The sequence below is a fragment of the Hippoglossus stenolepis genome, chromosome 4 (genome assembly GCF_022539355.2).
Source record: "Hippoglossus stenolepis isolate QCI-W04-F060 chromosome 4, HSTE1.2, whole genome shotgun sequence".
NCBI classification, from domain to species: domain Eukaryota; kingdom Metazoa; phylum Chordata; class Actinopteri; order Pleuronectiformes; family Pleuronectidae; genus Hippoglossus; species Hippoglossus stenolepis.
This window is the reverse complement of record NC_061486.1, coordinates 13,343,641-13,371,164: the sequence shown is the minus strand read 5'-3', so window position 1 is coordinate 13,371,164 and position 27,524 is coordinate 13,343,641. Positions and strand designations below refer to the sequence as shown.

Genomic DNA, 27,524 nt, shown 5'->3' with positions numbered 1-27,524 from the left:
AGTATGGTTTTGATCCCAACAGATTTTATTTTATTTTATTCTATTTTGTTTTATTTTATTCTATTTTAACAATTGGTATTTTGATGTATTGTGTGTTGCTGTTTTTCTTGTTGAACCTTTTGCTTTGTGAAGCACTTTGGTCAACCAAGGTGTTTTAAATGTGCTATATAAATAAAATTGACATTGACATTGGATGTATTTTATCTTTTTTTTCTGTTGTTTTTTAACGTTTGAAGAATTGGTCAACATTGACTTCAATTATATTTGGCTGCAACACTGTTTACCCCTGAAAAGTGTTTTGTGGACTCAAACACTTCACCCACCCCTCAATCGACATAGTGGTGAGTAGATACTGAGTGAAGTAGATACTGAGTGGAATGTTTGGGTCAACAATCCCTTTGAGTACATTAATGATCAGCACAGGCCCTACTGCCATGACATATATATCTCATACACACTGTTCAGTAAATCGTGTTTTCAGTCTGTGGTGGAGAAATGTCCGACGGCTCGTGAACGTAGAACAACACATGTAACGTGTTTATGGCCGCGCCCCTTCATAGTAGGGCGGGCAGAGCGCGCGGTCGGTTTGTGTCAATGTCAAAAAGTTACACAAGCGACCGATGAGGTTGTACAACTGGACGGTTTCACAACGACACGCGCAGCCGCACCTCACACCTGTAACCACACAGACACACACATATATATATATAATGATATAGATTCAGCTGGAACATCACAGAGAGACGAAACAAGAGAAACCCATCAGGTCGAGTCAGCGGGAAAACCATCTGACACACAACCGAGCTCGACTCCTCTGTTCGGACACCACGTTGTGATTTCCATCGGTAACCAGTCGTCTCCCGTGCGGGGGCCACGCTCTTCGCTGTCCGCTGCGCTCACAGACACAAGTGTGGCCGGTTGCCTCTGCACATCACTCACAGGTCAGTCATGGATCTGAGCTCAGTGATTGTCACCACCGGCGGCTCCGCGGTCTTCTTCAGACTTGTCAATGCCGGGGTCAGTAAGCTGCCCATGCCCGAGTCCGCCGTCAGGAACGCGTGGAAATGGAGAAATATCTCCACATCGGTCGTGCACAGTTTCATCACCGCGATATGGGCCGTGCTCTGGTAAGTTAAACACAACAAACTCTTATTTATTATGATTACCGTTATCATTTTAATTCTATCAGGGGATACACTATAATACACTATGATACACTATGATACACTATGATGATACTTTTTGATCAGATGTGATAGTTAACAATATTATACGATACTTTTAATAAGATATGATACTTTACAATATTATATGATAACACATGATACAATACTTGACGATACGATTCTTTACTATACTTCAAGATACGATATGTTAGGAGATACTTATTAAATCCCTCATGGGGAAAACACCTTACACATAGCACATGGCAACAGGTAGCAGAACATCTTTGTATGGAGGCAGTAGACAAGTGGAAAGCACAGCTGCAAGGTGACCATTAAGAAATGATGAGGATCAAACATTTTTTCATGAATGGAATTTGGGGAATTTTGGAGCGGTTGTATTCAATCTAGGCAATATGGCTAAAATTTATATTAAGATATGTATATCAGTTGCTATACATGTTATAGTTTTCTTTTTAGGTTTAGATTATTTTTCTAAGTGAAGGCTGTGGTTTTAAATTCTTCTTTAAGGGGCAGAAAATGACAAACACTTGATAAACAGCGTTTTACTAATCTGATGTCGATCAATCATGTGTTATACCTCCTCACTGTGTTACTCAATGAACAAGTAATATATCGATATATATATATATTGAACCTTTGTTATATTGTTATTGATGAAAATTCCATTTTGATAATTGTTGATATATCACTCAGCCCCACAGGCAATTTTGAATGTAAATAAATTTGGCCTGGTTCATCATAAACTCTCAAATCACATTTCACAAACTTTTTTTTTTTTTTACTCTGAAAGTCCTTATCTGAACCGGTGTGTTTTTCGCAGCTTTTTCCGTCACCCGGAGATGGCCGAGGATCTGATAGAAACCTACTCGGTGTTTTCTCATGCTTTGGTGTCGTTTTCGATCGGTGAGTAGCAGCTCCACAGTGTTCACTGCTGAATTACAAGTTGTGTCCTCTGAATGGGACAGCGGAGGGGAGGGGTTGGGGAGGGTTCACCCAGAGAGATGCTGCCACTGTCCTATGGGAAAGTGAGGAAGTAACATCATCCAGTATTCTGGCTCCTCTCCTTCTCCCACGTGTTGTAAGGGTTTATAAGCGCCATGAAAAACAGCAGAAAACTGAAGCCAGTTTGTACAACACATTGTCTACAGTAATGAGGCAGCCACAAACAGCTCTCACTTATCAGTGATATTCTGAGTACGCAATGAATTGCAGCCATATTAATGTGCTCCATCATTTTACTGTTAAATCCTGTGGCTGTTAACTGACAGGTGATATTCACCATATTGTCCTTACGATGATTTATGAAAGTCAAGCTGTCTCTAATTCAAACATAGTCACTGCTGCCTTCAGTGTGTACTCATGGGTGTGTATTTCAATTTAGCTTGACCTAAGTTCACTTTATGTATAAATTGCCTTAACATTGCTACAGTCTGCTTTCTGTAAACCAAACTAGAGACTATCATGAATTCGATTTTGCTTGATGTCCTTATGACCTCATCGCCTGCTACTCCACATTCTTAAAATAGCAACTGGCCCTGTTTTTTAATATTCTGTCAGAAATATTGTTCTAGAGCGACTAGTGGCACGTGAGAGCACTTAAATCCACAAATTTGTTGGATCTGTGCCGAGCAACAAGTTCTCCCAGAGGATTCCCAGGATGTTTGACATTCTTTCAGGAAGCCCAGCCCTGGAAGCTGGCAAAGCGAGGAGCATTGTCAGTGCGTGAAGATCAATGGGTGGCATTATGATCGGTCCCAGGCACCGTGCGTAACCCCTTGTGCAGTCATGTGACATCACCGGGACAGAGACTGCGCAAAAAGGTTGATTTATGTGAGCAGTCCATATCAGATGTGGGTGATAACAGAGAGGGGAGTCATCTATATGCAAAAACTTGGGAAGAGCTTCTCCCAAACCCTCCCACCAGAGATGTGGTGTGATTCTTCTGAGGCGTCACTTAGTTTTCAGAGGAGTTTTATTCCAGCAGATGTGTGGATGGAGCTCGGCTCTCTGGGATACCACGCTACAAAGCTCGCAGTGACATACATTGAATGATTGTAGGCTTGTTGAATGAAGACCTTGTCCAGTGCCTTAAACAATGTCCTGCAGAGAAACCCAAGTATGGTTAATGTTTAAGGGAGTCGAGCCTTTTTCCTGGACCTGGAATTCTCCATGTTTAGTGAATTTCATAGTTTAGTCATTGTATCCCACAGTTTATCGTAAAGGTCAGTGTACTACAGAAGTCACTAATGGAACAATATATACCATCATGTATTAAAGGGGACATAGCATGCAAATTCCACTTTGTTAGTGCTTCTACAGGTTAATGTGGGTATCTGGCATGTCTACCAACCCAAAAACTCTGGTAAAAAAACACTCGCGCGTTTTGTTATAGTTCCTCTAAGTCAGAAACGTCATGCTTGAGCAACTCGATTGAGCTTCCTGGGTTTTGTGTCGTAACAAGGTACTGGAAGTCCCCCACACACTTGTTACGCCGGGTTTACACCGGAGGCAGCGAGGCTGCGAGGCAGCGCAGCGCCATTCCCAAGCTCGCAGGCGCCTGGCTGTTCACACGGGACGAGCATTTCTCCGCTGGTCAGCCCACGATTCACTCACATGTGGCATTTGTCTGGATCGTTGGGACTGGGAGGCTGCAGCAGCTGCTCGGGAGCGACCGCTCGCTCTCCCGTGCGTGAGCTGGAATTTGTGTCAGCGCCACACAGCCAACAGTGTGGAGGACTTCCGCAGTGTTCAGCACTACTGTACGCCGGGTTACAGTAGTTACGCCGGGTTACAGTAGTTACGCCGGGTTAACACCGGACGCGGAAGCGAGGCTGCGAGGCAGCGCAGCGCCGTTCTCAAGCGCGCAGCCGCCTGGCTGTTCACACGGGACGTGCATTTCTCCGCTGGTCAGCCCCATAGACTGTATATATAAGGTCAGCCCGCGATTCTGCTTTCTCCGCTTGTTGTTGTACCCGTTGAATGTCGGGGTTCGGGGGTAAATGATGGTCTTCATAGCCCCCCCCCACCCCTCTCTTTCTCTCTCTGTCTGTCTGCTTGTAGTGGATGGGCAGAGGGGGACATTTAATTATGTGATTGGGAAAATTAAAACTCCAGGACAACAGAAGGGGAATACAAAGTATGGGATGCATATTTGATAATTTATATCATATAAAATATGTAATTTATATCATTTAAAATCATGAGGGGGGAGGGGGGAGCTGGCTCATTAGCATTTAAAGGAACAGGCACTCAAAACAGGTCACTCTGTGGAGGGCTGTTTTATACAGGGTAAAAAGGGTGCTGTTTTATATGATCCTTGTGGTATTTTGACCAAAGTATGTTACAGACATTTCATTAAGACCCCAAGGAACCATATCAACTTGTGGTAAAATGGGCATGCTATGTCCCCTTTAAGAGACAAGAGGAGAGAGGGCAGCACTTCCCAGCCTTCTCTCTCTGTCGATTCTATTCCTTATTCTTATCAAAAATGTTATCAGGAGGATGAAGACGGACAGATTTATATTTGCCGGCCTTTTCACAGTTTAAAAAAGTGTCTTAGCGTTTATCCCGATATTTCCAATGGTGCTTTTTTCCTAAAATTATTACTATTAAGTGTTAAATAAACATATACATTTATAATGGGATTTTCCATTGGCTGGCCGACGTTGTTGCTGCACATCATAATCCATAATCCATGAAAGAAAATGTTGTTTTTATTCTATTGCTGAAGAGCTCAGTATATAGTTCTACATGAAGTTCCATATAGTGAGTAGTGGTTAGTGAATGAGTAGGTGATTTTGGACACAGCCTATTTCTAACATTAAAATATGAAGTTACCTCTAATACAGAAAAAAAAGACATGCTGATAGTGAATTTCATTTCTGCTTAGAGAAGACCCCAAAATGTAAGTCAAGTATACACCGGCAGCAAAAACAAACTAAGCCAGTGTCATAATCAGGTTTCTCATGCTTAACCAGATTTTTCCATCACTATCATTATGTTGACGTGTGAAACCCGGTTGTATGACTAATTGGTTTGAGAGAGGAATCCCCGGAAACTCACTGCAGGAGACGTTGAATGGACAAAACATATCAGCTACTTCACCTGAAACCAACTTTTTCCTCTGCTGACTTTTCTATTCAGGCTTTTAGGTGATGGCAAGTGAAAAGTCAAAGCAGTGTTTGATACCCTGGTTCTCGGTGTAGATGTTGGCATTAATAGACACTGGCTGATATAATAATAATAATAACCTTTTTTGTTTTTATAGAACAAAAATCAAACAGAGCTCACAGTCAAGATAAAAAAACAAAAACGTGAAAAATAGAACGTACAGTCAAGATAAAGACAGCAAAACACATGTGTTAAACAACATGGAAGAGAGGACCTAACTACAATGGAGTGTTAAGATCAAAAGTATAGAGCCTGGGCTTCACAATGGCATTTTGCCCATGTTAGTTTTTATAACATGCTAAAAATAGAAAGCAAGATCAGTTTTTCTTGTTCTGATTACAGATCTATCAGATGGTGCTGAATGATGATACTGAGTTATAATAAAAACACAAGTGCGAGATGAGAGATATGAGTCCGCTTGCTGGAGTTGACGGTTCGTAGGAAAACCTTGACCTAAACTCCACCTCTCGTTGCCATTGTTGGAAAGACTGCATTGTGTAGGAGTTCCCCTTGTCCATTGTCGACGGTCTTCTGAAACAATATGAACTCTTATGGAGACCACCTAATGAAAATAAACCAATCAAATGCTTTGCAATAGCGATCTTGCAATAATTGCTTGGTCTGGGGTTTGGTAGCAAGGACATTTGTTTATGTCGAGAAGAATCATCTACGTCGTCACAGCGACAGAAGGGTCCTGGTGTCAGATTTCAAACATAATGGGGGATTAATTCCTGCTTCACCAAAGCCCTGACCGCCTGTGCACCCCTCTATCCTCAACACTTCATTATTTTTTTTCCAGCATTCAAAAGAGCTGTCACCATGGATACGGCTGGTGGCGGGGAAGGATGGGTTGGGGGTGGTGGATATGAATAGCCCCTCTCCAAGACACATCTTGGTTGCTGTCGTCATGGAAGCAGGGGTCCTCCCGACACACTCGATGAAACCCGAGGCAGCTCTTGTCATAAGAATCTGTTGCGTTTCGGTTGATTAATGAATCGCTGAACCCTAAAATGTGATATTCTGCTCATCCCCACAGGTTACTTCGTCTACGACTTCTTTGACATGGTGCTCAACCAGAAGCTGAATCAGTCCTGGGAGCTTCTCTTCCATCACATTGTGGTAGGTCTATCAAGTATAACTCACAGTTAAAATCGAGCTGTGGTCCGAGATTTTATCCTTTGACCGAAGATGTCCCTGAGAGGAGATAACCTGCCCTTTTATATACGAGTGAGAAACCGGATCATGAATTCAATAAACAGTGTATCTACTGTCTGGACGAATCTCGCGCCAAAACTCCAACACACCTGTCAGAGACACTGACACGGGGAAGACAAAGTACCGGTCTTTCTTGTTGAGTTACAAAGACCAAGTGAGGGAGGAACAAAGACAATCATTCCAGTGTGACACCCCCGCCCCCTACCCCTCCCAAGCATCGAACCTCCCCGTCATGCCTCCAGAAAGATGAACTCCACCCGTATCCCTGTGTCTTTTTGCCATCCGTTAAAGCACACAACACTTTACAGCAGTGTCCCGTCAGATCCACTCATCTTCATGATACCGTAACCCTCCCTCAGCCGAGGTATTTTCCTGAGAGTAGAACAAGTCAGACAATTTGACCCTTCCCCCCACTCCTGCTTTGAAAAGCTATGGAAAATAAATAGGGGAAAGACCTGAAGTGGAAACATAGAAACTTCACCCTGAATGAATATTTTCCTCCTCTGCTTCTGGCTGCCTGACCTACATCCAAGACTGTGCTGATGGTCTGTCTGTATGTGTGTGTGTGTGTGTGTGTGTCTTTGTGTTGCCAAGCTCTTGTTATTGTAGTGCATTGCTCACCCCACAGGGGCCGCATGGGTTAAATTTTTATTGTAAATGTCTCCTGACAGAATTGGAGAGGTGTTGTACTGTACAGCTGCGATGATTTACATGTGTGTTTGGCTGTTAAAACAGGAGCGGGGTTTTTATCCTGACAGATGTAGAAATATTTGTCTGCAGCATTTAGAAATGAGGCCACTGAAAACGTGCTGTGTGCTGCGTGAAGAAAAGAGGATATTGCACACGGATGTTCCAGTAATGGACATGCTCAAAATAGCTATATCAACTTGCTTTATATAGAAATGTAAACATACAACTTAGTGGACTGATAAATATCACTTAAACGGTAACATCTTCAAGTGTGGTCTCTCATATATCTCTAGTAAATATAACCTCTGTTCAGTATCTCACACACAAACGCACTGAGGACCTTTAAACCAACACAGAGGCCCAACTTTGCCAGGAAACTGGTTCCAGCAGTTTACTGGTTGCATGATAAGACATGGGAGTTCCTTGCAATGAACACATGGCACAACAACCAGCATGACAGACACACAAAATATGTGTGTGTAATCAAATACTAGAGTCAGAGGATGGTGAACCTTTGTGAGATTTCATTTGTCCAGTGCTGAAGCGTCACTTTTCCCATCAAGCACAGTGTAAAGTTTCAAAGTAAAGTTTCCCCCACAATGCAGCAAGTAAAAGTAATTTACCACAAGTAATGTGCTAAGGGGAAACCATCACTTTTTGTTGTAGCTCTTGCAGGACAGCTCCATTCTCCTAGTTACTCTTCTTTAACAACTGTTTCTCAACTGATTTATTTTAAAAGGTTTTACACAGTGCAATGACTTCCTGCTCAACATCGTGAATCTCTCATCTCTGTACACACACAGCTCTCCGCCACTGCAAACAGAACACTGTTAAAGGCTCCAGGGTTTAGTGAATTCTCACATCTGCACTATAATAAAACAAATTAAAGAAATTACAATTTAAGTCAGTAAATAAGGACTTGCGAGATAATTTATTTCTACTTTATTTTAGGTTTTTGTGGTGGTGATGGCACCGGCCTGTGTCATCAGGGCTCTTTTGTTTCAAAACAAAATTGAAGTCTTACCTGAATCAATGTTTCACAGATTAAACTCTGTTTCACTGTTGGAAATTCTCATTTTAGATTAGTTGTATTAATACTGTGGTGATGTTGTGTGGTTCTTTCTGTTGCCAAGCTCTTACTCGTGTTGTTGTAGTACACTGGGTTGAATTTCTACTGTAAATGTCTCAGACAGGATTGCAGTCGACTTGTACTGTACAGCAGCAATGATTTACATGCGTGTTTAGGTGTTAAAGCAGGAACTTTTTTTTGTTTGTTTGCAGCCTTTAGTGCTCGTTTGTTCCTCAAGGAAGTTTAAGTCACCTGAATCAGTGTTTCACAGAGGAAAATCTGTGTTTCACTGTTGGAAAGGCTTGTTTTGGATTCGTTGTGGGGACACTGTGCTGATGTTGTGTGTACAACCTGTTTGTAGATGGCAAAGGCCTAAGTTTGAGAGTTTGAGAGAAGATAAGAAGATATTTTTTCTCCTCCACTTCCTGTAACCCTAGTGAATGGGTGCTTTGGTGAGGCAGCTGGCTATAGATTGTCACTAGACTGTGGGAGGAACGCAGATTTCTTTCTCATTGACATGGCTCTTTGTGCTTCTCTGCTGTCGCTAACTCCCTTCGTTTCCCTGCTGCGCCATCATTGAGACTTTCATTCATTCTTTTCAACGCAGTTCACTCCTTGATTTCCATGGACCTTGGGCCATTCTCTTTCAACTCCTTTACGATCTTGTCCCTTTTTTTTTTTTCAACCTTTTCCTGCAACTTTTATAAATTGGGTTATTGTGTTGGAGGTTCGTGAAGGGTTGTAATGCGAGAGAACCACATCAGAGCTTGTTTTTCACCCGTCATCTGAAGTCTCAAGGGGTTTTCACAGTGGGCGAGTGTTCATGTTGTCACCCAGCAAATATCCATAAATCCATCTTTTATCAACACCGCTTATCCTTTGAGGGTCAATGGGTCGGGGGCGAGAGGCGAGGTACACTCTGGACAGGTCGAGCAAATACCACCAGGTACCATACACACCTTGCTGCATGTAAAGCAAGTATGGACCAAATATGTAATAATTCCTCATTAAATTGTTTAAAAACAGCTAGACCTATATTGGTATTATGTATTCTGACGACTTATGTACTTTAATTATTTAAATGTTTCAATGTTCAAATCTTCAATTTTATCCAAGGTAACAGGACGTTTCATTTTGGTCAATTTGGTCATTAAACGTGACTTTGCCTATCTCTGCTATAAATGCAGACGGAAAAAGTTTTGTTTGAAGAGTCAAACCTGTGTTTTGGTCTCATTTTCCTCCTTTGCTGTTGAGCCCCCCCACGTCCTTCCTAAGTGTTTGTCTGCACTTATATATACTTTTTTTTTGTTGACATATCTGCAATCTGCCATGAGGGTTTCCTCTCTCACACAAATGTATAGTGAAAGCCCATGTGGTGCAACTCAAGACATGTTGATCAATGTTGTCGCAGACCAGGAACAACATAATAAAGTCAAACATTCCATAGAAACCCCCTTATTGACTGTAGTGGAGATTACAGCGTCTGAGAAACATGGTCCTGTCACAGCCCCTGACGCCTGATGAGATCCTGTCAGCCACAACCTTGTGCTTCCCTTGGAAAACAGGAAGTCCTGATAGCTCTGCCAGAAATAGGGGGCCTCCCTGTGAGAAGATTAAATATGTATGCCCCTACAATATATTGTATAAGAAATACAGCATGCACAATTTTTCAAGTGATCAGAAATGTGCAGATTCTTAAATGTATTGTAGAAAGAGCAGATTACATTTTTTTCTTCTTGCTGCAGCTGGGCTGATTGAAGTATAGTTAATGTAAAACCAAGGTTTGTTTGCTGTGCTTGTAAAAAGACGGGGAAAAAAACCGCAGATCCCATCCTATGTCTGTTTCAGCCATGTTTGTTTATGAAACAGAGGTAGACGGACAGATTTTTTCCACGCTGAAGAGCGAAAGCATGTGAATAACAGTATGACCAATGTTCTCTTCTGAGATTTATCATTAATGATAAACAGTGGAAACACAGAGTCTATCAGTTTGGCCCTGCTGTTTTCTCTGTGCTCTCACAGTTTGATGTTTTCCAACATCTTTGCTGATTCCCTCCCAAAAGTCTCTGTCATCCCTCTCTTATTAGTCTGAATTCAGTTATCTCTGTAGAGTGAGGCTCACGGGTTAATCGGCCATCTGAGGATCTGCGCTGTTTTCAATAACATCTTCTCTGCTCCGTCCAGTGGGGCCACCTCCAATTTATAGCTTTAAAACTGTTTATGTAGGCCCTTAAATATTCTCCTCTATGCTTAATATTGATCCCAACTGTGTAACAGTTAACCATGATTTATTCTCCAGGTAGCATGTGTTAATACTTGCTGTTACACACACAGAAATGATGAGTGGTTGGGGAAGTCATAAATTTCTCATTGCCCCATGCAAGTTCCAAAATTGCTTAAATTTGGAATTTGGGAGTTTTCTCCTCTTCTACGTATATGTGCTCAAGATTGCTCCAACTGCACTGGTAGCTTTCATAAAGTACAGGAACTAATGAAACAAACAAGAAACAGTCAAATTTGTCTAAATAACAAAAGTAAGAGCAAAAGTAAAAGCCTTAGGAATAGATAGCGAACATAAAACTCAAATAAAAACATCTGGAGGTAAAATAAGGGGAGATTTAAAGCTCAAATTACCCTAAGGATAAAAATTTGTTCAGCTTTGGATTTTTCTGTATGTTGTTCCTTGTTTAGGTGCATGATGAGAAAAAATGGATTGACCGAGCTCAGTAAAACGGTTGTTACCTCTGTGTAATCCAGTCACTGGAAGAACACATTAACAGACAGCAGTGAGGTGATGTAAGGGGATAAAAGACCAATAAGGGCCTTATTGATGAATACAACCCAGTGTGTTTCTCACCAAAACGAGACAGAGGGCCATCCAACCTTGGCATATAGCTCACAATGATGAGTATTGTACCTCTAATATATGTTAATGCAGTGTGAAAAACGGCGTACAACAGTTTTAGGGCTGCAACCGAAGCACTATGAATAAAATGTCACCAGAATCTAAAACAGAGAGGAAATGTTTCATATAACTGCTCCTTCCATCAGTACATCTTGATTTATTCACCATTGACAGATTTCAGTTTATCAGCGTGTGTCTGTGTGAGGACGTCCTACCTTATGTGCCTTCACGCTCATATTTGCCATGTTTGGAAATTCAACCTCAGTCACATTTTTCCTCTCCAACGTTGGTCTTGCACCAACCTCAGACATGAAAGGAACTTGTCTCAGTTTACGGGGCATGAAAATAGATATTTGTGGGAGGAGTGTGGCACTGTCTCACAAACTCCACAGCGAATGTCTCTTTTGGAAAGCGGGAAAGTACTATATTTGGTGGTCGGCGATGTTGTCATTGGTGTGACGCCAAGGGCTCAACTTTAACAACCTGAAATTCATGATTTAAAGTGCATGGCGCAAGTGCGTATCCAACTTAAGCTAGTTTAACAACTGGGAAAAGAGTTAATGCAACAGTCACATGGTTCAAGGGTTAGTTGTTTAACTCTTTATTCATCGGTGCCAGTCTCTTCCCTTTAAAAGGCGGGGATACTTGCACCTTGGCGCGTTGTGGTCGGCAGACGTGCAGAGAGAACGCTTCTCTGCAAGAAGAGTGTATGTGCATTGGGCACCCTCCTATGCAGGGGTACTGTACTATGTTGTTGGTGCATCCTTAAAATAACAGTGAAATCATCAATCACTGACTCAAGACCAGGTGTTGTTGGTAGACCGCATTATTCCTATAGTTAAGTTTGAAGTCTTTTAGTCGTGTCTGAATAAGCCCAAAGTTCTTATCTTGGCGCTGCCCTCTGACCAGTTTTTCCGGGGTCACAGGAAATACAAATTGTTTGTGTGTAGACTTTTCACTTTAATCTGACAAGTACCAAATATACTTTCAAATTTTGCTTTCCCTACAGGTCATACTTCGCATGTGCACAGTTTGGCTTGCATCAAAGCCACCATCAGGATTCTCTAAATGGTTTGTTTCTCTCTTACAATCTCTTAGCTGAACAGGCGGCTCTGTCTATTTCCTGAGGGATATACTTCTAGTGGTTAGCGTTGCATCGACAACAACATAAACAAGCATGTTGTGAAGTGTAGCGTGGTTTGTAATATACCCTTTGTTTTGTTTTTTATGAATAAAGCTGCCGAGGCCTCTTGATATTTTCTTTAGCAGCAGCTGATGTAGTATGTATGGTATGTTTTTGTTTTTGCTCGCCAGCCCACAGATGTACTGTGTTTCCATTCATCCACAGTCTGTGGGCTACGCCACTCCTCCGCTTTGACCCACACTTTGCTGTGAAAGCCCACATGGAATGAGCGTTACTTTCTAAAATCTCAAGTGTCAGCATTGTGTTTGCAAACCAAAGGCTACTGGAACTTCTGCTGTATTTTCTGAGATGTTAGTAGAGCACACGGTTAGCTGAGCGAGATGGCCTCGTATGATTCAAGGGCAACAATATCATGACATACTCGGAAAAATGAAGGCCAATGAGCGGGTGGAGAGACACGTATTGGAAAATAGGAAACGGAATATGTGTGTGTGTGTGAGAGTTTTTTGGCGGGCGAGGATGATGATGTGTTTCTCAGTAGCCTCATCATTTTGGAGGGAGAACCTCAGGAGGTTTCCCCCACTCTGTGTATATCCAGACTGGAGGACAGACATCTGGTCTCCACTTGAACCCCAGGCTCCCGAGACACACACACACACACACACACACACACACACACACACACACACACACACACACACACACACACACACACACACACACACTTGCAGCAAACCTCCTGTTTCCTGAGGGGGGCATTTCCAATTGTGTGCACACCCCCTTAACATTTTTCTTCACTGCAGCTTCCCTCCATATATCACACACACAGCCTTGTTTTCGACCCCCCTATTCTTGCATAACGTCCAAAACATCTCCTCCTCCACCACCTACTCTCTGCAGCTTGTCCCACCCCCTCACATGGATACAAACCAATGAGAGCCTCCCCACTCTGGTAGTATGATATATTGTTTTTGTGTGGGTTTCTTTCCCTCATGGTACAACGGGTCTCACACTGAGGAATTTCCTTGTGTGTTGTTTTTGTGTCGTAAAGGGTTCCCTGCTCGAGAAATGCAAAGGAGAGAAACAGTAAAATCCACTCATCTATAGTTGCAGCTTCTTATCTTTTTATCAGCCACTGAAATGATGCTGTGAGGCACAAAACTCTCACTGTGGCATATCCAGGATGTGTCCAGTATATATACACAGCAGTAAAGTATTAATGGAAATACACAACATGCGTTGCATTGAATTTATTCAAGACCGAGTGCATGTAAGAATGAGAAAGCTTTCATAATTCATGTGTGTTCTGACTGCTCACTACTGAAAATGTCTCTGCAGAATAATCATAACTTTTCTGACCTTTTAAAGACAGATAAAGAAAACTGTTGGCATTGCTTTGGAATTCAAAGTAAGGAAATAGGAGGAACATCTTGTCAATAGATAAAATAACATTTTGATAGTTGAGCAAGAATGCCAAAAACAGATTTACAACATACTTGGTCTTAATCCCATCACAACGCTTATCACGGGAGAGGAATTGTGAAATCCAGTGAAGACGAAAATAAACAGAGGCAGGTCCCGTCTATCCTGAAAAGAGCAGGCTATAGTGTGAATGAGCATTTTAGTGCTTTACTACGAGGTGGACTTTGTTCACAGTTGCCTCAACCTGTAGGAATGCATTCATGTGCGTTTTGAGATAACAGAGGTGACACTCAGTAAACCACTTGTCACTGCTGAAAGCAAGTAAAGGCGTTTGTGGGGATTTAAGTTGTTCTGTCATTACGACAGACTTCCATCAATTTGAATCCACAGAGAGTTAGAGGGGTTTGACTGCAGGGCCCCTCTCAGCGGGCATTTCCTGATTTCCTGTCCCGACAGTGGAGCTGACCTGAGAGCCGGATGTGACCCTGCAGAAGGATCCGTGCAGGCAGAGGCCCTGTATGAGATCAGTTTGGACCTGAGGGGTTAAAAGGGAGGAGTGGACTGGAGGGTGTGAGACTGTAAACAAATCCAGCAGCTGTGTGAAAAAGACTGTAGAATGCAATGTAGGCTATTTGAAAGGTAAACGGTCCACGACCCAAACACAAATATTAATATTGGGTAACTGTGTGGAAACACTCTTTTCTTCACATTCTGCCTTTTTCTCTTTCTGCCTTTTTGACGAAACAGTCAACAACTATAAGTTCAAACTGCTTCTATATTATAATATTATATAATTTTGATTTTAATAAACCAATTTTTTTTTAACTCAATGCAATCGAACTTCCTATAGAAATGTATATGATCAGAGTATGTTTTTTTCCACATCGTATCCATGGTTAACTTTTTTGTTTATCCCCTCAGTGAGTCATTTGTTCCTTTGTGTAAAACAAATCATACCAGTTCTATAGGTGTGGAGTTTATTCCTAGAGAGGAAAAGGGAGACGGAAGGTGACACTCAGAAGAAGTAAGAGTGTAGAGGAAATCTACCGACTCTGACAGGCTTCATAAAGTCTGTCAGGTAAAACAGTGCATTATTAAAACATCATTGTGTCATGTCTTATTACAGTGAAGGGGTCAATAAATTAGTGTAAAACTTCAAATGATTCTTCATTTCAAAAGTTCCTCTCAATCAGTAATATGTGTGGTTTTAAATATCAATAGCTATTTACAGACTCTAAAATGCACTAGAAGACTAATTGTCCTTTATAATATTCATTATATGTTTACAAACGGGTTGGTAAACACATTAGAAAATGCAATAGTAAATATTTGAGTATGTGATGGAATAGAATATGCCAGAGGCACCATGTTTGGGTTTTAACAGCCTTAGTTTTTCCCTGGTCTCCTAGAGCCCTACTTCTTCCCTCCGGGCTGTGTGTTCCATATCCTTGTGGAAATGCCTGTGACCCCAGGGTGGAGAAAAGCAGAAAAACTAGAAAGATGCCACGGCAGCTGCCAAAAAAGCAAAAAGCCAGACACGTAGTGTTGTAGTGGCCCTCAGGCACACTGGGACAAATTCCAGTGTGCCACCCCACCCCACACCCACACCCCGCTGGCCACACACCCATACAAGCACACACTCCTCACTCATCCCTGTCTGCCACACCTATGGCCTTGAACCAACGCATAAAAAGATAGAGAACAAACTTGGCTGAGATCCAGCTGCTGTGGGAATTACAAATTTAAAAACCAGTGTGGGTGGGTACGCAGGCATGTGAGAGTGCAGCACAGGAACAGCCTCCCACTGAACACTAGTTGTAACTATTTCATCCTCTTTTTATATTAACATGCTTCCCAGTGATCCCAATGATCAGGGAGTTCCTCATGCTGGTTTAGTGCCATGAATGAACACATTCTACAATAAAATATTATAAAAGTAAATTACCAGTATTTTGTATAATGTATGAAATATTTGCTCAAATGGTTTATATCACTCTTATATCCATGTGATAAATATGTTGCTGGATCCAGCAGATGGTTTGCATAGCTTTGCACATTTAAAGGAAACAGGGGAAAACAAGAAGCTTTGTCCAAAACAACATCTGCCTTCTAGCACCTTTGTCCAAGTCTTCTTCAGTTTTGAACTGACTGCAAGTCTTCAAGTATATATCACTTTGTGCTGAAAATGCTGAAGCCTATTAACAATATAAGTATGTCAGTGCTCGTCTTAATAAGCATTGCGATGCAGTGGAAGAGCCATCATAACTCAAGGCAACGAAAATCCCCACCTCTCCCTTCACAGCCAGCCTAAGTACGTCAAGTGACTGTGATTCACCCAAAAACATCTATTAACAGTGACGCAGCCTCGCCCAGATGAAGAAGACTCATTCTGTCAGCATTTTCTTTAACTACCACAAACACACTAACAACTAAATACCTGCACAGTGCTCATTTATCATATTTGCCTTCAGTCCTCCAATAATTGTGTTTGTGCTCATCTAAATTTCTGACCACACGTCTGTAACGAGAAGGAGCTGAAACATCTTGCTGTGCTGCTGTCAGCTGACAAGAGTTAACGCAGGTCGCATGATGATACTTAGTTATCTTTGTGTGTGTGTGTGTGTGTGTGTGTGTGTGTGTGTGTGTGGGTTAAGTCTTTGCTTTGGGGTTAGAATTAGGTTAAGGGTTAGGGTTAGGCATTTAGTTGGGATGGTTAGGGTAAGGGGCTAGGGAATGCATTATGCCAATGAGTGTCCTCACTAAGAAATGTGTGTGTGTGTGTGTGTGTGGTGTGTGTGTGTGTGTGTGTGTGTGTGTGTGTGTGTGTGTGTGTGTGTGTGTGTGTGTGATTATTGTCTCGCCTTTCAAAGCTAAACATCTTTCCCTCCATTTCCTTCCTTGTAGACTTTGAGCCTTAGTGAGGTCCTCCCACCTCCTTATTGACCCACTGATGGTCTGTCGTTGACCAGATGGCGATATACATACATATCTCTCAGCTTCCGATTAGTTTTCTCCCCGTCGACTTCACCAGGCCACATCCTTTATGACCTGTGTTAAGGAAGCACCGTCTGTAGTTTTTTGTTACTGATTGCACTTTAGAGGCTCAGGGCAAATATGCCACGATTATGGACAGAGCTCGGAAGTTGTACCAAGACACATAAACAAACGCTAGGGCATACTGCATTTTGTAAATATGACATAATAATTACATTTGAAATTATACCAGTTTATTGTCCAGTCTTGGACAAATCTCCACCACAGACCACACGGGCCAAGCTCAGATCACGTGTTGTATTTTTCTGTTATGGACAATGACGCTTTTTTGTGACTGAACGATTGTCCTTGGACAACTACAATAAATATTGTACAAGATACATGACGTTAGTCTTCTGTACTGAGCCTGTCTTCTTTGTTTATTTTAACAGTACTTTTAGGAACAAATTAACAATTTGCCGCACCTTTTTTATTACTTAAAACAGAAAAAAACATTTCTCCAATATAATAAGAAGCTACAGGTTCAAAATACTTGGATATTTTTATTGCGCTGGTGTACATTTACAGCTCTTATTAGAAGATAAATACGAACTGGTGAACATGGTGATAGCCTCTCTCTTCCATGTGTCTGTGGGTGTGTATGTTTGCATGCGTGCTAGACTGTGTCAAGCTCCTATGTTCTAAGGTTAATGACCTCCTTCATCTCACCGCACCACCCTCTTGGTTTTTTGTCTCATGATGACATCATATCATTCAAAACTCACTTCGTAAGAAACGGGCTGCGTCAGTACTGAGCTTCACCTCCGACTGAGCCAGCTGGAGAGTTATCAGCCCGTGGTAGGGAAACTGGTTTGACATGGAAATCCTTAATCACCGTTCAGTCTGACTATTGTTACAGAAACGGTGTATCCGGGAAGTCGAGCCAAGTTTGAAATATTTTAAATATTCAGAGTCATTAATAAAAACAATCATCAGCATTGCGTCGTATATGCTGCTACTTCCATGTATGGATGTGTGAGAGAGTTGAAGGATGTAAAAATGTCTAACACACCAAACCTGGTGATGTTTACAGGTGGGCGGACATAGCACACACATGCTGTAATAGAGACACGTATGCAACATGTGAAATTCCACATACCTCGAGAACTCTGTTCAATGTATAGGTCTTCAAATCCAATCACTATAAGCTTCTGATCAATTTCTCAAAATTTTGCCTTTCAGGCGTCATCTTATATTTTTCTAGCTTCATCTTTCCCTGTGTTTCTTGTCGTCTTCAACTCTGAATACCACAGTGGCTTAGTACCTGACTTTTTGACCTAATTGTTCTTTTTATTTTAGCCTTACCCCACTTTTTGGTTGACCTTGGCCATTTTAGTTTTGCACTTGCTTACCATCTTTGCACTCAGTGTTTCCCCTCTGAAAGCAAGACGAGAGGGTCCCTCACCAGGGTGTAGAGGACAGTTAATTGAGCCCATGCGGACAAAATTCATGGAACAAACATCCACACCACCTTGTTTTTCAGACCTTTGCTTGAAATTTATCCAGGTGGGTATAACAGAAGTATAGAAGTATAATGTATAGAAGAATGAAGATATCATAACACAAATCTGTTTAAATATTGTAAATGAGTTGAAAGTTCATACCAGAAGGCCCATTATTTGATTTTCTATTTAGTTTACCGTTTATTTAACCAAGTGTGTTGCATTGAGATTACAAAATCTGTTATTCGAGGCAGCCCTGGCCAAGAAGTAAGCAATACACAATCTGCTAACACTTAAAAATACATAAAATAAAAACAGACAATAACAATTCACAGAATAGTAAAGCTAGAAAAAGCAGAAAGGACCGTAACTACATTTTAAAAGCCCTAATCAAGATCCGTCTACAATAGCTGTAAATACAGTTGGCAAGTAAAAAGGTGTCATTAAAGCACAAGCTCTTATTACTGGTTTCAAGTAGGATTTACCTTCACATATAAGAGGGGAGCAAAGCAAGGATGGATTTATAAATAGCTATGTACCAGTGATTGTGTCTTCACTCTGCCGAAGAAGGACACTTAACTGTGACATGTGACATGGTGTGACCAACCTAAAAGCACTGGAGTATATAGTGTCCAACCAATGTAAACATTCAGCAGAGTTATGTACAGTATATACAGTAAATCACTATAATCAAGCAAAGAACATAGCCTAGCCCCCCTTACAAACTGAACTTAAGCGTTAGTTTCTTTCAATGTAGGAAGGTGGCATCACAGCAGTAAATGATTATATCATCTGCATAAAATTTAAATGAATTTGGAATGTTTTGACCCAGTTACTTGACATAACTATTAAATATAGTGGACCCAAAACTAACCCTTGGGGGACTCCCCTGTAAAATATGGTACAATAGACAATGTATCCAAAATGTCTTTGAAAGATTAACCTTCAAGGGTGTCGTTGGTATGATGTTGTTACCTGAAGCCAGACTGTTACGAAGAAATTACGATATTAGTGCTGAGGAGCTGATTCAGTTGATCATGTATCAGTGCCAAAGGATCTTTGACAAGACAGATAAAATGAAAATAGGTCTGTGACTGTTAAATGAAGGGTCCACACACATGGAGAACATGGGCAGTCTTCCATTTTTTAACAAATCCGACATTAGAAAGGCTAATTTAGGGTTTAGCGAATAAAAACAGGGTTTGTATGGCTCCAGATTATCTGGAACTGCAGGTTTTTTGGTGTCCAATGAAGCTACTTGACAAGGGAACTAAGGGCTGAAAAAAAACAGGGAATCAGAGGCAATAAGGTGCTCCTTGAACAGTCCTGCTTGGCAGAAATGGATATGGGGCCTTAACATTGCAAGGACGTAGTTCATCAGGCACAGAAATTGTTTTATTCATTTCATTGTAGCTCACAAAAAGTCCCTGTCCCTGTTTAAATTATCAGTCATGTCAAACAGTGTAAAAAGATTAGTCTTGTCTGTGTTTTGATGGCCTTTGCTCAAACCAAATTTTTTTTTTTACACAGGTCAGAACCAATGGTGTCATCAATAAGTGTGCTGGAGATTTTTATTTTATGACTCAATTTTACCCAACAGGTGTTTAAATTTCTATTTTTACGAAAACATATAAAGGACTCCTGAATGTTAAAGTTTTGCAAAAACTTGGCTGTGACGTGACAGGTGTCGGACATGTTGTGTATTTCCATGACAGTCTCTACTTGGACAGTATTTGCTGGTATATGTGAAGGTCAAACCTCAGCAGAGCTTAGCGGGGAAAAGCCTGCTAATGCTGAATCATTCTAATTGTCCGATAGATCCAGGGGCTGGTGGAGGGATTACTGTGACTCGCTCCCACCACTGGGTGTGGGAGCCGGTCCCTGTCTTTTATGGATGGAGGCCCCATCCATGCTCACAGAGGGTTGGCTAGCTGCTTGTGTTTTATTGGTTTATCGATTATACCAGGAGGACGGACATGTGCGGCTCTTTTGTCCATTTATCTTTTCATGGTTCATCGCTTACATTTACTGCTGCTGGCCTTGAAAGGTTTCACTGAGGTGTAGGTGACTGTGACATAAGGCTTTGACATTATTGAGTTTTACATAAAGGGTCATTAAGGTCCGCTGAGGTACTCTGTTATCTACCTTTATACCAAGGTTAGGTCACGCACAACTGTCATTGGCTGATTGCCATAAACTGACACCAATAGATGTGTGAGAGTTGAGAGCTAACCACCATAAAACTAGATGCATGTGCAGGAGGAACATAACAATATCCCTTTTTTTACATCAATCATCTACATATTGTGTTGGAAGGATTTTCATATTATTTCATAATCTTTAATTTTTGGATGTCAAATCCTCCTCGATCCTTATTGCTCTGTTAACCGTATCCTGTCTTATTTAAATTTGAAAAACACTCTACCTCAAAATTAAGTCTATATCAAATATATTTACTTTTATTTAATTAATCTTTCACTCCTAGTTCCTCTACAGTTTTATAACATTTAGTCCCATAGAAGGTGTTTTACGCATCTGTGTAACCGACTCAACGCAGCGAGAAAACAGAGTCGGTTATGAAAGTATCTTCATCATCTTATCTCCAGGTTTTATAACGGTTTGTTTTGACAATGACCTTCTTATGTCGTGTTTTATCGTCCTAGATCAGGTTACACTTATCCAGGTTGAAGGCCCACTCTTATGATGTGTTGATGTGGATGTTATAACACACACACACTTACAAAACTCCCCTTCACGTGTTGTTTTTAGTGCGGGTATTGTTGTAAACTGAAATCAGGGATATTCCATAGCAACCCACCACAAACCTCCCACTTCATGTCATATAGAAACTCACTCTAAATTCATGGGACCTTGCAAAATCCATTAGCTCAATAATACCTTATTACTTTTCTCCTTTAGGTCAAATTATACATTCAATATGTTTTCTGTAAAAAAGCATTGCAGTCAATAGAGATTTACAAAGAAACCAATTATTATGAGTGAGGTAGAATGAAATTTAATTTATTTTGAACAGAGGAACAGGCTTGAGTGGTTAGATCCCAGCAGGAAGTAGAACACACATTAGAACAGTCCTATGAATCTATGAGGCTCTAGGCACCAGTGTCTGGAGCCTAGACACTGGTGCTGGTGGTGAGGAAGGGAGCAGGAAGTCGGGACGTCTGATGAAAGACTTTTGATTGGACGGTTGATGGGAGATGACCCGGTATCCAGAGTTGAGGTGGTACAGGGGTGGAAGCTGGTCACTCAGGGATCGTGGTACTGAAGTGACAGCTGAATGACAGGAGGAAGAGAGAGCATTTTAAACTCAGCTTAAACAGCGTACAGGTGATTGGCTCAAGGCAAGTGCCACGTTGTGGTTGGATAAAAAGGGAGAGTGAGCTGTTTTAGCCAAATAGTAATTAAATAATGATTGTGGTTGACCACTAACATCTTACTCACCGGTTATTTGTTGACTTCGAGAACAGGGTGTTAACTCACACCTCATTAATCCAGGAGTTTTCAGACCTGACCTGCTATTGAAAACATTTCACAGGAGTGTTTGACCAGCACTGCAGTGTGATCTCACATATTTGCGTGCGTCGCGTGTGCGTGTGCGTGTGCGTGTGTGTGTGTGTGTGTGTGTGTGTGTGTGTGTGTGTGTGTGTGTGTGTGTGTGTGTGTGTGTGTGTGTGTGTGTGTGTTTGTTTTCACATCTTGAAAATGAATGTCAGGACTAGGAACTTAAAGCAACACTATGTAACTTTTACTGAGCAACAGCGCCCTCTGCAGCCACACGTGGTGATACATTCTGCTGGGCTCCAGGTCCATCTGATTAAGTCGTTTTGTAAAGAAAAAACTAATCCTATCAATCTGTTAACTGTAGATCTGACTGTGTTTTCCCATGATGCCTGGCTGTAACAAATACACCAAACTCTGTTTGGAATTCTTCATATTTTAAAAGTTTTCTCACTGTACATCAGAGATTAATGCCGTTATTTTAATAACTTTTAAGTTTTTTAAAAGTGATCCACAGTTTACTGTTGAACTTACTGGGCCCGATTCTGCCATTTAACACTGCGACAATCAGTCAGTCCATCACTTCTCACAGGAGATCGTACCCACACTCACCAAAGTTCCATTGAGCAAGAACAGACATTCAGGGTTAAGAGTTGGAATTACAGTGGCTCCATGCTCCATATTCCAAGTCAGTGAACCATCCAACTCATTTTGAAGCTGCTGTTTCCAGATACAAAATTGTACAGTTTTGCTTTGATATCAACTACGAACAATTCTGATGAGTTTGTATAGGGTGCGTGTGCTAGGTGAATACTACACAAAGGCAGAACAAGCTTTTATAGAGAATGTTACCGAGACTAACAACCCAAAAAGTTTAGTTTTTTTTTTTACAGCAAGTACAACACGTGCAGTGAAGAAACCTTTTGAGCTAAAGACAGAAAGATTACAGAGGATGCGTAGTGTTCTGTTGCTTTACGTGCTACAGTTACGATGCTTCACATGACTGTTTGTTCCGTGAGAGACGGCATCCTGTGACCACAAACACTTACAAAAGCACAAGATGCTTCTCCAACAGAGCCGTGATTGATGGTAAAGGTCAACCTCTCGCACAACAGGCTCATCCCATGACCTTGAACACTTGACTCTACTTTGGGCGGAACACGGCAGCTTACGTGTTAATGATTGTGAAACTACAGTCCAGTCTGTGTGAACACAGTTTGTCCCTGGAGTGTGCTCTGAGTGTGAATGAGGCTGTTGACATGCAGCAGTGGTGTGAGTGGGTGCCCGCTCCAGTGGGGAGTTGGCTGAGCAGCCTGTTGCAGAGCAAACACAATTCTGACGTCCAGATTTTACACAGCTGCTGTGAGGGTATTAGACAGCAGCACAACATACCAGATACTGCTCGTAGTCCTTTCCCCTGACTCCTCAGTGAAATGTCAGCAGAACGGACGTGTTAAGTTGAATCTCAGACAGGTTTTCAATAAAGATGCTGCTGCTGCCACCTTGTGGAGTTCATCAGTGTGTTACATCACACACTTTCGTAAGCATGCTCAGCAGAAATCAGTCCTAACACGTGATCAGTGTCTATCAGCATGGAAACATCTAACATGGAAATCACCTCTGTCATAATGTTGTGTTGGGTAATATGAAATTTAACGCAACGTTTTTACTGCTGGAATAAAAATAAATATAAAAAAACTCTAAATGTGAATGTTAGGACCCAGCTCATAAGGGTGAAGGAAAACAACATGAAACCAGTTGTTGTTGGCTAAAATATTGAATGAGATTAAGGAAGTAAATTAGGTTCGAGCAAACTAAAAGAGGAAACATGGCTAAAGGCGCTGTTTGAAAAACAACAGAGGACTCCAGAGTAACAGAGTTACCAGTTATCTAAATAGTTAAAGCTAGGTTTGGTAATCTTGAAAAAGCACGAATCAAAATGAATCCCTAATGCTGCACACTGTTAAAATACTGTTATCGAATGCTCTGCTACATCCAGGGTAACGCTCCTTCTCCCTGTCTCTCCTGTAGGTGATCTCCTGTTTTGGCCTCTCTGTGGTCACAGGACGCTACGTGGGCTTTGCTGTGGTCGCCCTGTTGGTGGAGATAAACTCCATCTTCCTCCACCTCAGGCAGCTGCTGCGTATGGCCAATATCGCCGCGGGAACGCTGTACCGGGTCAACAGCATAATCAACCTGGGCACGTACGTGGTGTTCCGCATCAACACGCTGGCCTGGATGACCCGCTGGCTGGTGCTCAACCGGGACAAGGTGCCCCTCCTGGCCTACACGCTGGGCAGCGTGGGCATGGCCATCATGACGGTGATGAATATTGTCCTCTTTTATCGGCTGCTCCGGAGTGACTTTTTGAAGAATAGCACCCGGGAAACGAAGAAGGAGAAGGAGATTTAGAGACAAAGAGGAGGAAGAGACACAAGAAGGATTAGATTTCACACACTCATTGCTGTACGTTTACAACCTGTGGCTCAGATTTGGTATCACTTTGCCTTTGTGTTTAGTACAGTAAACTCATAGCTGGGAAATGAGCGATCTTTCTCATATTGTACAGATTGTAACCGGTGTGCCTCATTCCAAACACAGATCACACTCAGCCCTTATCTTTAGCTTTGGCTTCTGTCCTCTTTAAGTGTCATTAGTGGCTCACTGATGGTGAACAAAGGATTATTCATATGAACTTGTAAAACAACACAAAACACCTTCATCGTCCTGCAGGGTGATTCATCTAAATCTAAAATGTAGCTTATGGTAAGTGAATATGCACTGTTTGTAAAACCAACCCTCCAGCACCCATGTATGAATTAGTGGAATACAAATCCTCTGGGTGTGTAACACTAAAAGCTACAGAGGTGATTATTCCTTTTTTCTTTTTTCCACCAAATATCCTCAACCAAAAACCACCTGCTACCTCGCAAGGCTTCTAACAGTCGTTTACTTCTTTCTAGAACGATCTTCGCTGTCAGTGTTTGGCTGGTAGTTTGTTGTTAGAGAAGAGAAAACAGTAGGAAAAACTTTTGTCGATAGAATCAGGAAATCCAGCAAACACCAGTCCTCACGCGAGGAGAGAAGAGGGTACTCGGATGGTGAGAAAATACCAAATACGCCAATAAGTGGCATTTCTATTAAAGCAAAATAGATTTAAACAATAATAGCCTTTTTAAAAGATTACGTAAAAAACTGTTGAAGCTTAAACAAATCAGTGATAAGTCAGAAAAACTAAAAAAGAGTCAGCGTCCATCAGTCAATAATTTTTTTATAGAGTCTCATGATGGCGGACAGTCTGCAGTAGGAGCTTTCAGACTACCTCTTATTCTTCATCTGGCCTGTGGGTGGCAGCAAACTCCTTAATATCACCTCAGTGGCCTGAAGACCACCAGAGGTGTCTTTTATTTTGTAATATCCTCAGAAATCCGTGCCATTTAATTTTAAGTTGGCACAGGAAGATGTGGAGAAATCCTCTAGGTCAGTGTTTGATCAAGCAGGTGTGAGAGCTGTGAGTACAGCAAACTGTTCAGCACGCTGCTACCTACTCCTCCCACTCACACTATGACATCATGATGATGCCATTTGTGTTTTTTGCGTTTTTGCTTATTTTTTTGTATATTAATTGTCTGAAGGGGTTAAATTGTGTATATGTATAATTTATTTGTACTTAAAATAGTAGTTGGGGATTAAGGAAGGAATGAACACAGTGTTCAGTGAATTTCCCAGTTGTGAAAAACAAGTCGATTATGGTGAAGCTGATTTTGTGAGTCATGTTGCTGTGGGACGTTTTGCCACTTTGGTTAAACATTGTGATTTGTTTTGTTTCTGCTGCTGTCGAAGCCCCAAAACTAACTATTTCACAAACGCAGCAGCAGTAAGTTCAGTGCAAAGGAAAAAATTACACAAATTGTAAAAGAAGTCAGTTTATTAGGAACACCAAGCTAAACGAACACAGTCTAACACAGAGCAGTCCTGTGATCGATCTCACCATCATCAGTGATCATGTTGAATTTTTATAATACCGCCAATGTTTTTGGGTTGTCCGCTTGGCCGTCCCATTCTTGTGAACACGATATTTCAAGAACACCTTGAGGGAATTTCTTCGAATTTGGTCAAAATCTTCGGTTGGACTCAAAGATGAACTGATGAGATTTTGGTCAAAGGTCACTGTGACCTTACATAACAAAATAAAATTTAACTAGTGATTAGATTTTGGTGGTTGAAGGCCTCAAAAAAAGGTTTTTGGTTTCTTGAATATATGTCTGCCTGAAGGTCATTTTTTCAAACTTTGATCACTTGGACTCAAAGATGAACTGATTAGATTTCAGGTACATTACCATACATGAAATGTATGTATAAATGTATAAAATACACTGAACATTATAACCTCCATGAAGGGAGGATTTGTTGCTGAACTGAACTGTGTTGGACTCAATTTGTTTTGGCTGAATGTATTTTGCAGATAAATAATTGACACAAACAAAGTCCATAAATTTAAATCTTGGTCCGTATTAACACCAAGACATGGCTGCAATAAACAGACTGCACTGTTTTGGGAGGAAGGCAGTAGAGGTGGAATTATTATTATTCTTGTGACTTAACTCCCTGTTGCCTTTTTTATAAAGATGAAGTGTATCTCTCTTTTTGATTTTATTTTAAATTGTGAATCTAGATTAGCTTTTCTTCAAATGTTTCGGGCAGCTTTGTGGTTGTAGTAAGGAAAACTGGTGATGATTGAAAGTCTTTCTAACAAACAAGCTTATGTTTGTGAATGTTTTGTGCAAAGCTGTAATGTTATTGGAATTACACGTTTGATAGCAGATTTGTTCATGATGTTGCCGGGTGCTCTTATATTATAGGACAGCAGCCAAGTCAAGATTCTTCCTAGATAAAAGATACAGCTGTCTTCACTCCTATTCCGGGTCTTCTTGTTTCTTATGTCTTTGTTTCCTAATCATGATTGCCTGAGGCCACTGGATGGTGCTGTGGTCTTGTATTTCCATGGGTATAGTGGTGATTTTCTGGTGATTGGTGAAATATTGATATTTATTGAGGATTTTACGGTTAAAATAATTAAATTTATTGAAGACTATTGACACTGTGCAGCTCATCAAGGACTGATCCAACCGTTGAGGGGAAAAACCTTAAATACTGAAGCATCAGAGACTGGCTGATGTTTTTAAAGTAAAGTAAAATCATCTGTTGTCTCTGAGCATCAAACTATCACAAGATTTTCTCTCTGATGAATATTAGTAAATGTTTTTGTCAGCGTGTGTCATTTGTACAGATGGGTTTTCTTTACTAACTCACAAAGCAACATTCACAGTGACATCATGGCGACGGCGGTTTCAAATAAAGGCTGGGTTAATGGGGTCAGCCCTGCTCTTCCTGGGGTCCGCAGCAAACAAACCTACCTTATTAGTTTGATAACAGTTTTATTTTTAATGTTTTGTAAATGAAAATCCAATTTATGTTTTATACAATAACTGTTTAACGGTAAAAATAAAGATCATTGAAATGAAATGTTGTGTTTTGCTTTCACCGTTCCACTTGTCTGACAGATGTAACAGACAGATTTGGGGATTAATGACATATTATAGTCAGACATGTTACTTAGGTATAGGTAGCAATAGAACAATGTGAAGGTACTCCATCACAATTCAAAATATGCATTTTTAAGGAAGACTGCCACCCTGTCAGAATCATATGTATTATAATACAGCATCAA

At 41.1% G+C, this 27,524-nt stretch overlaps 1 protein-coding gene across 1 annotated transcript; it reads left to right on the top strand.

Moving 5' to 3' along the window:
* Positions 1 to 579: 579 nt before the first annotated feature.
* Positions 580 to 27,332, top strand: tlcd2 (TLC domain containing 2). The gene is made up of 4 exons (XM_035154891.2): positions 580 to 1,127; positions 2,008 to 2,090; positions 6,394 to 6,476; positions 23,825 to 27,332. Exons 1-4 carry the CDS (start codon positions 949 to 951, stop codon positions 24,203 to 24,205), a joined length of 726 nt encoding a protein of 241 aa, XP_035010782.1. The 5' UTR covers positions 580 to 948; the 3' UTR covers positions 24,206 to 27,332.
* The last annotated feature ends 192 nt before the right edge of the window (positions 27,333 to 27,524 follow it).

Coding starts and splice junctions, on each gene's coding strand:
- tlcd2 (XM_035154891.2), top strand. CDS start 949: ATGGATCTGAGCTCAGTGATTGTCACCACCGGCGGCTCCGCGGTCTTC. Junction 1,128..2,007: donor GCGATATGGGCCGTGCTCTG/GTAAGTTAAACA, acceptor TGTTTTTCGCAG/CTTTTTCCGTCACCCGGAGA. Junction 6,477..23,824: donor TTCTCTTCCATCACATTGTG/GTAGGTCTATCA, acceptor TCTCTCCTGTAG/GTGATCTCCTGTTTTGGCCT.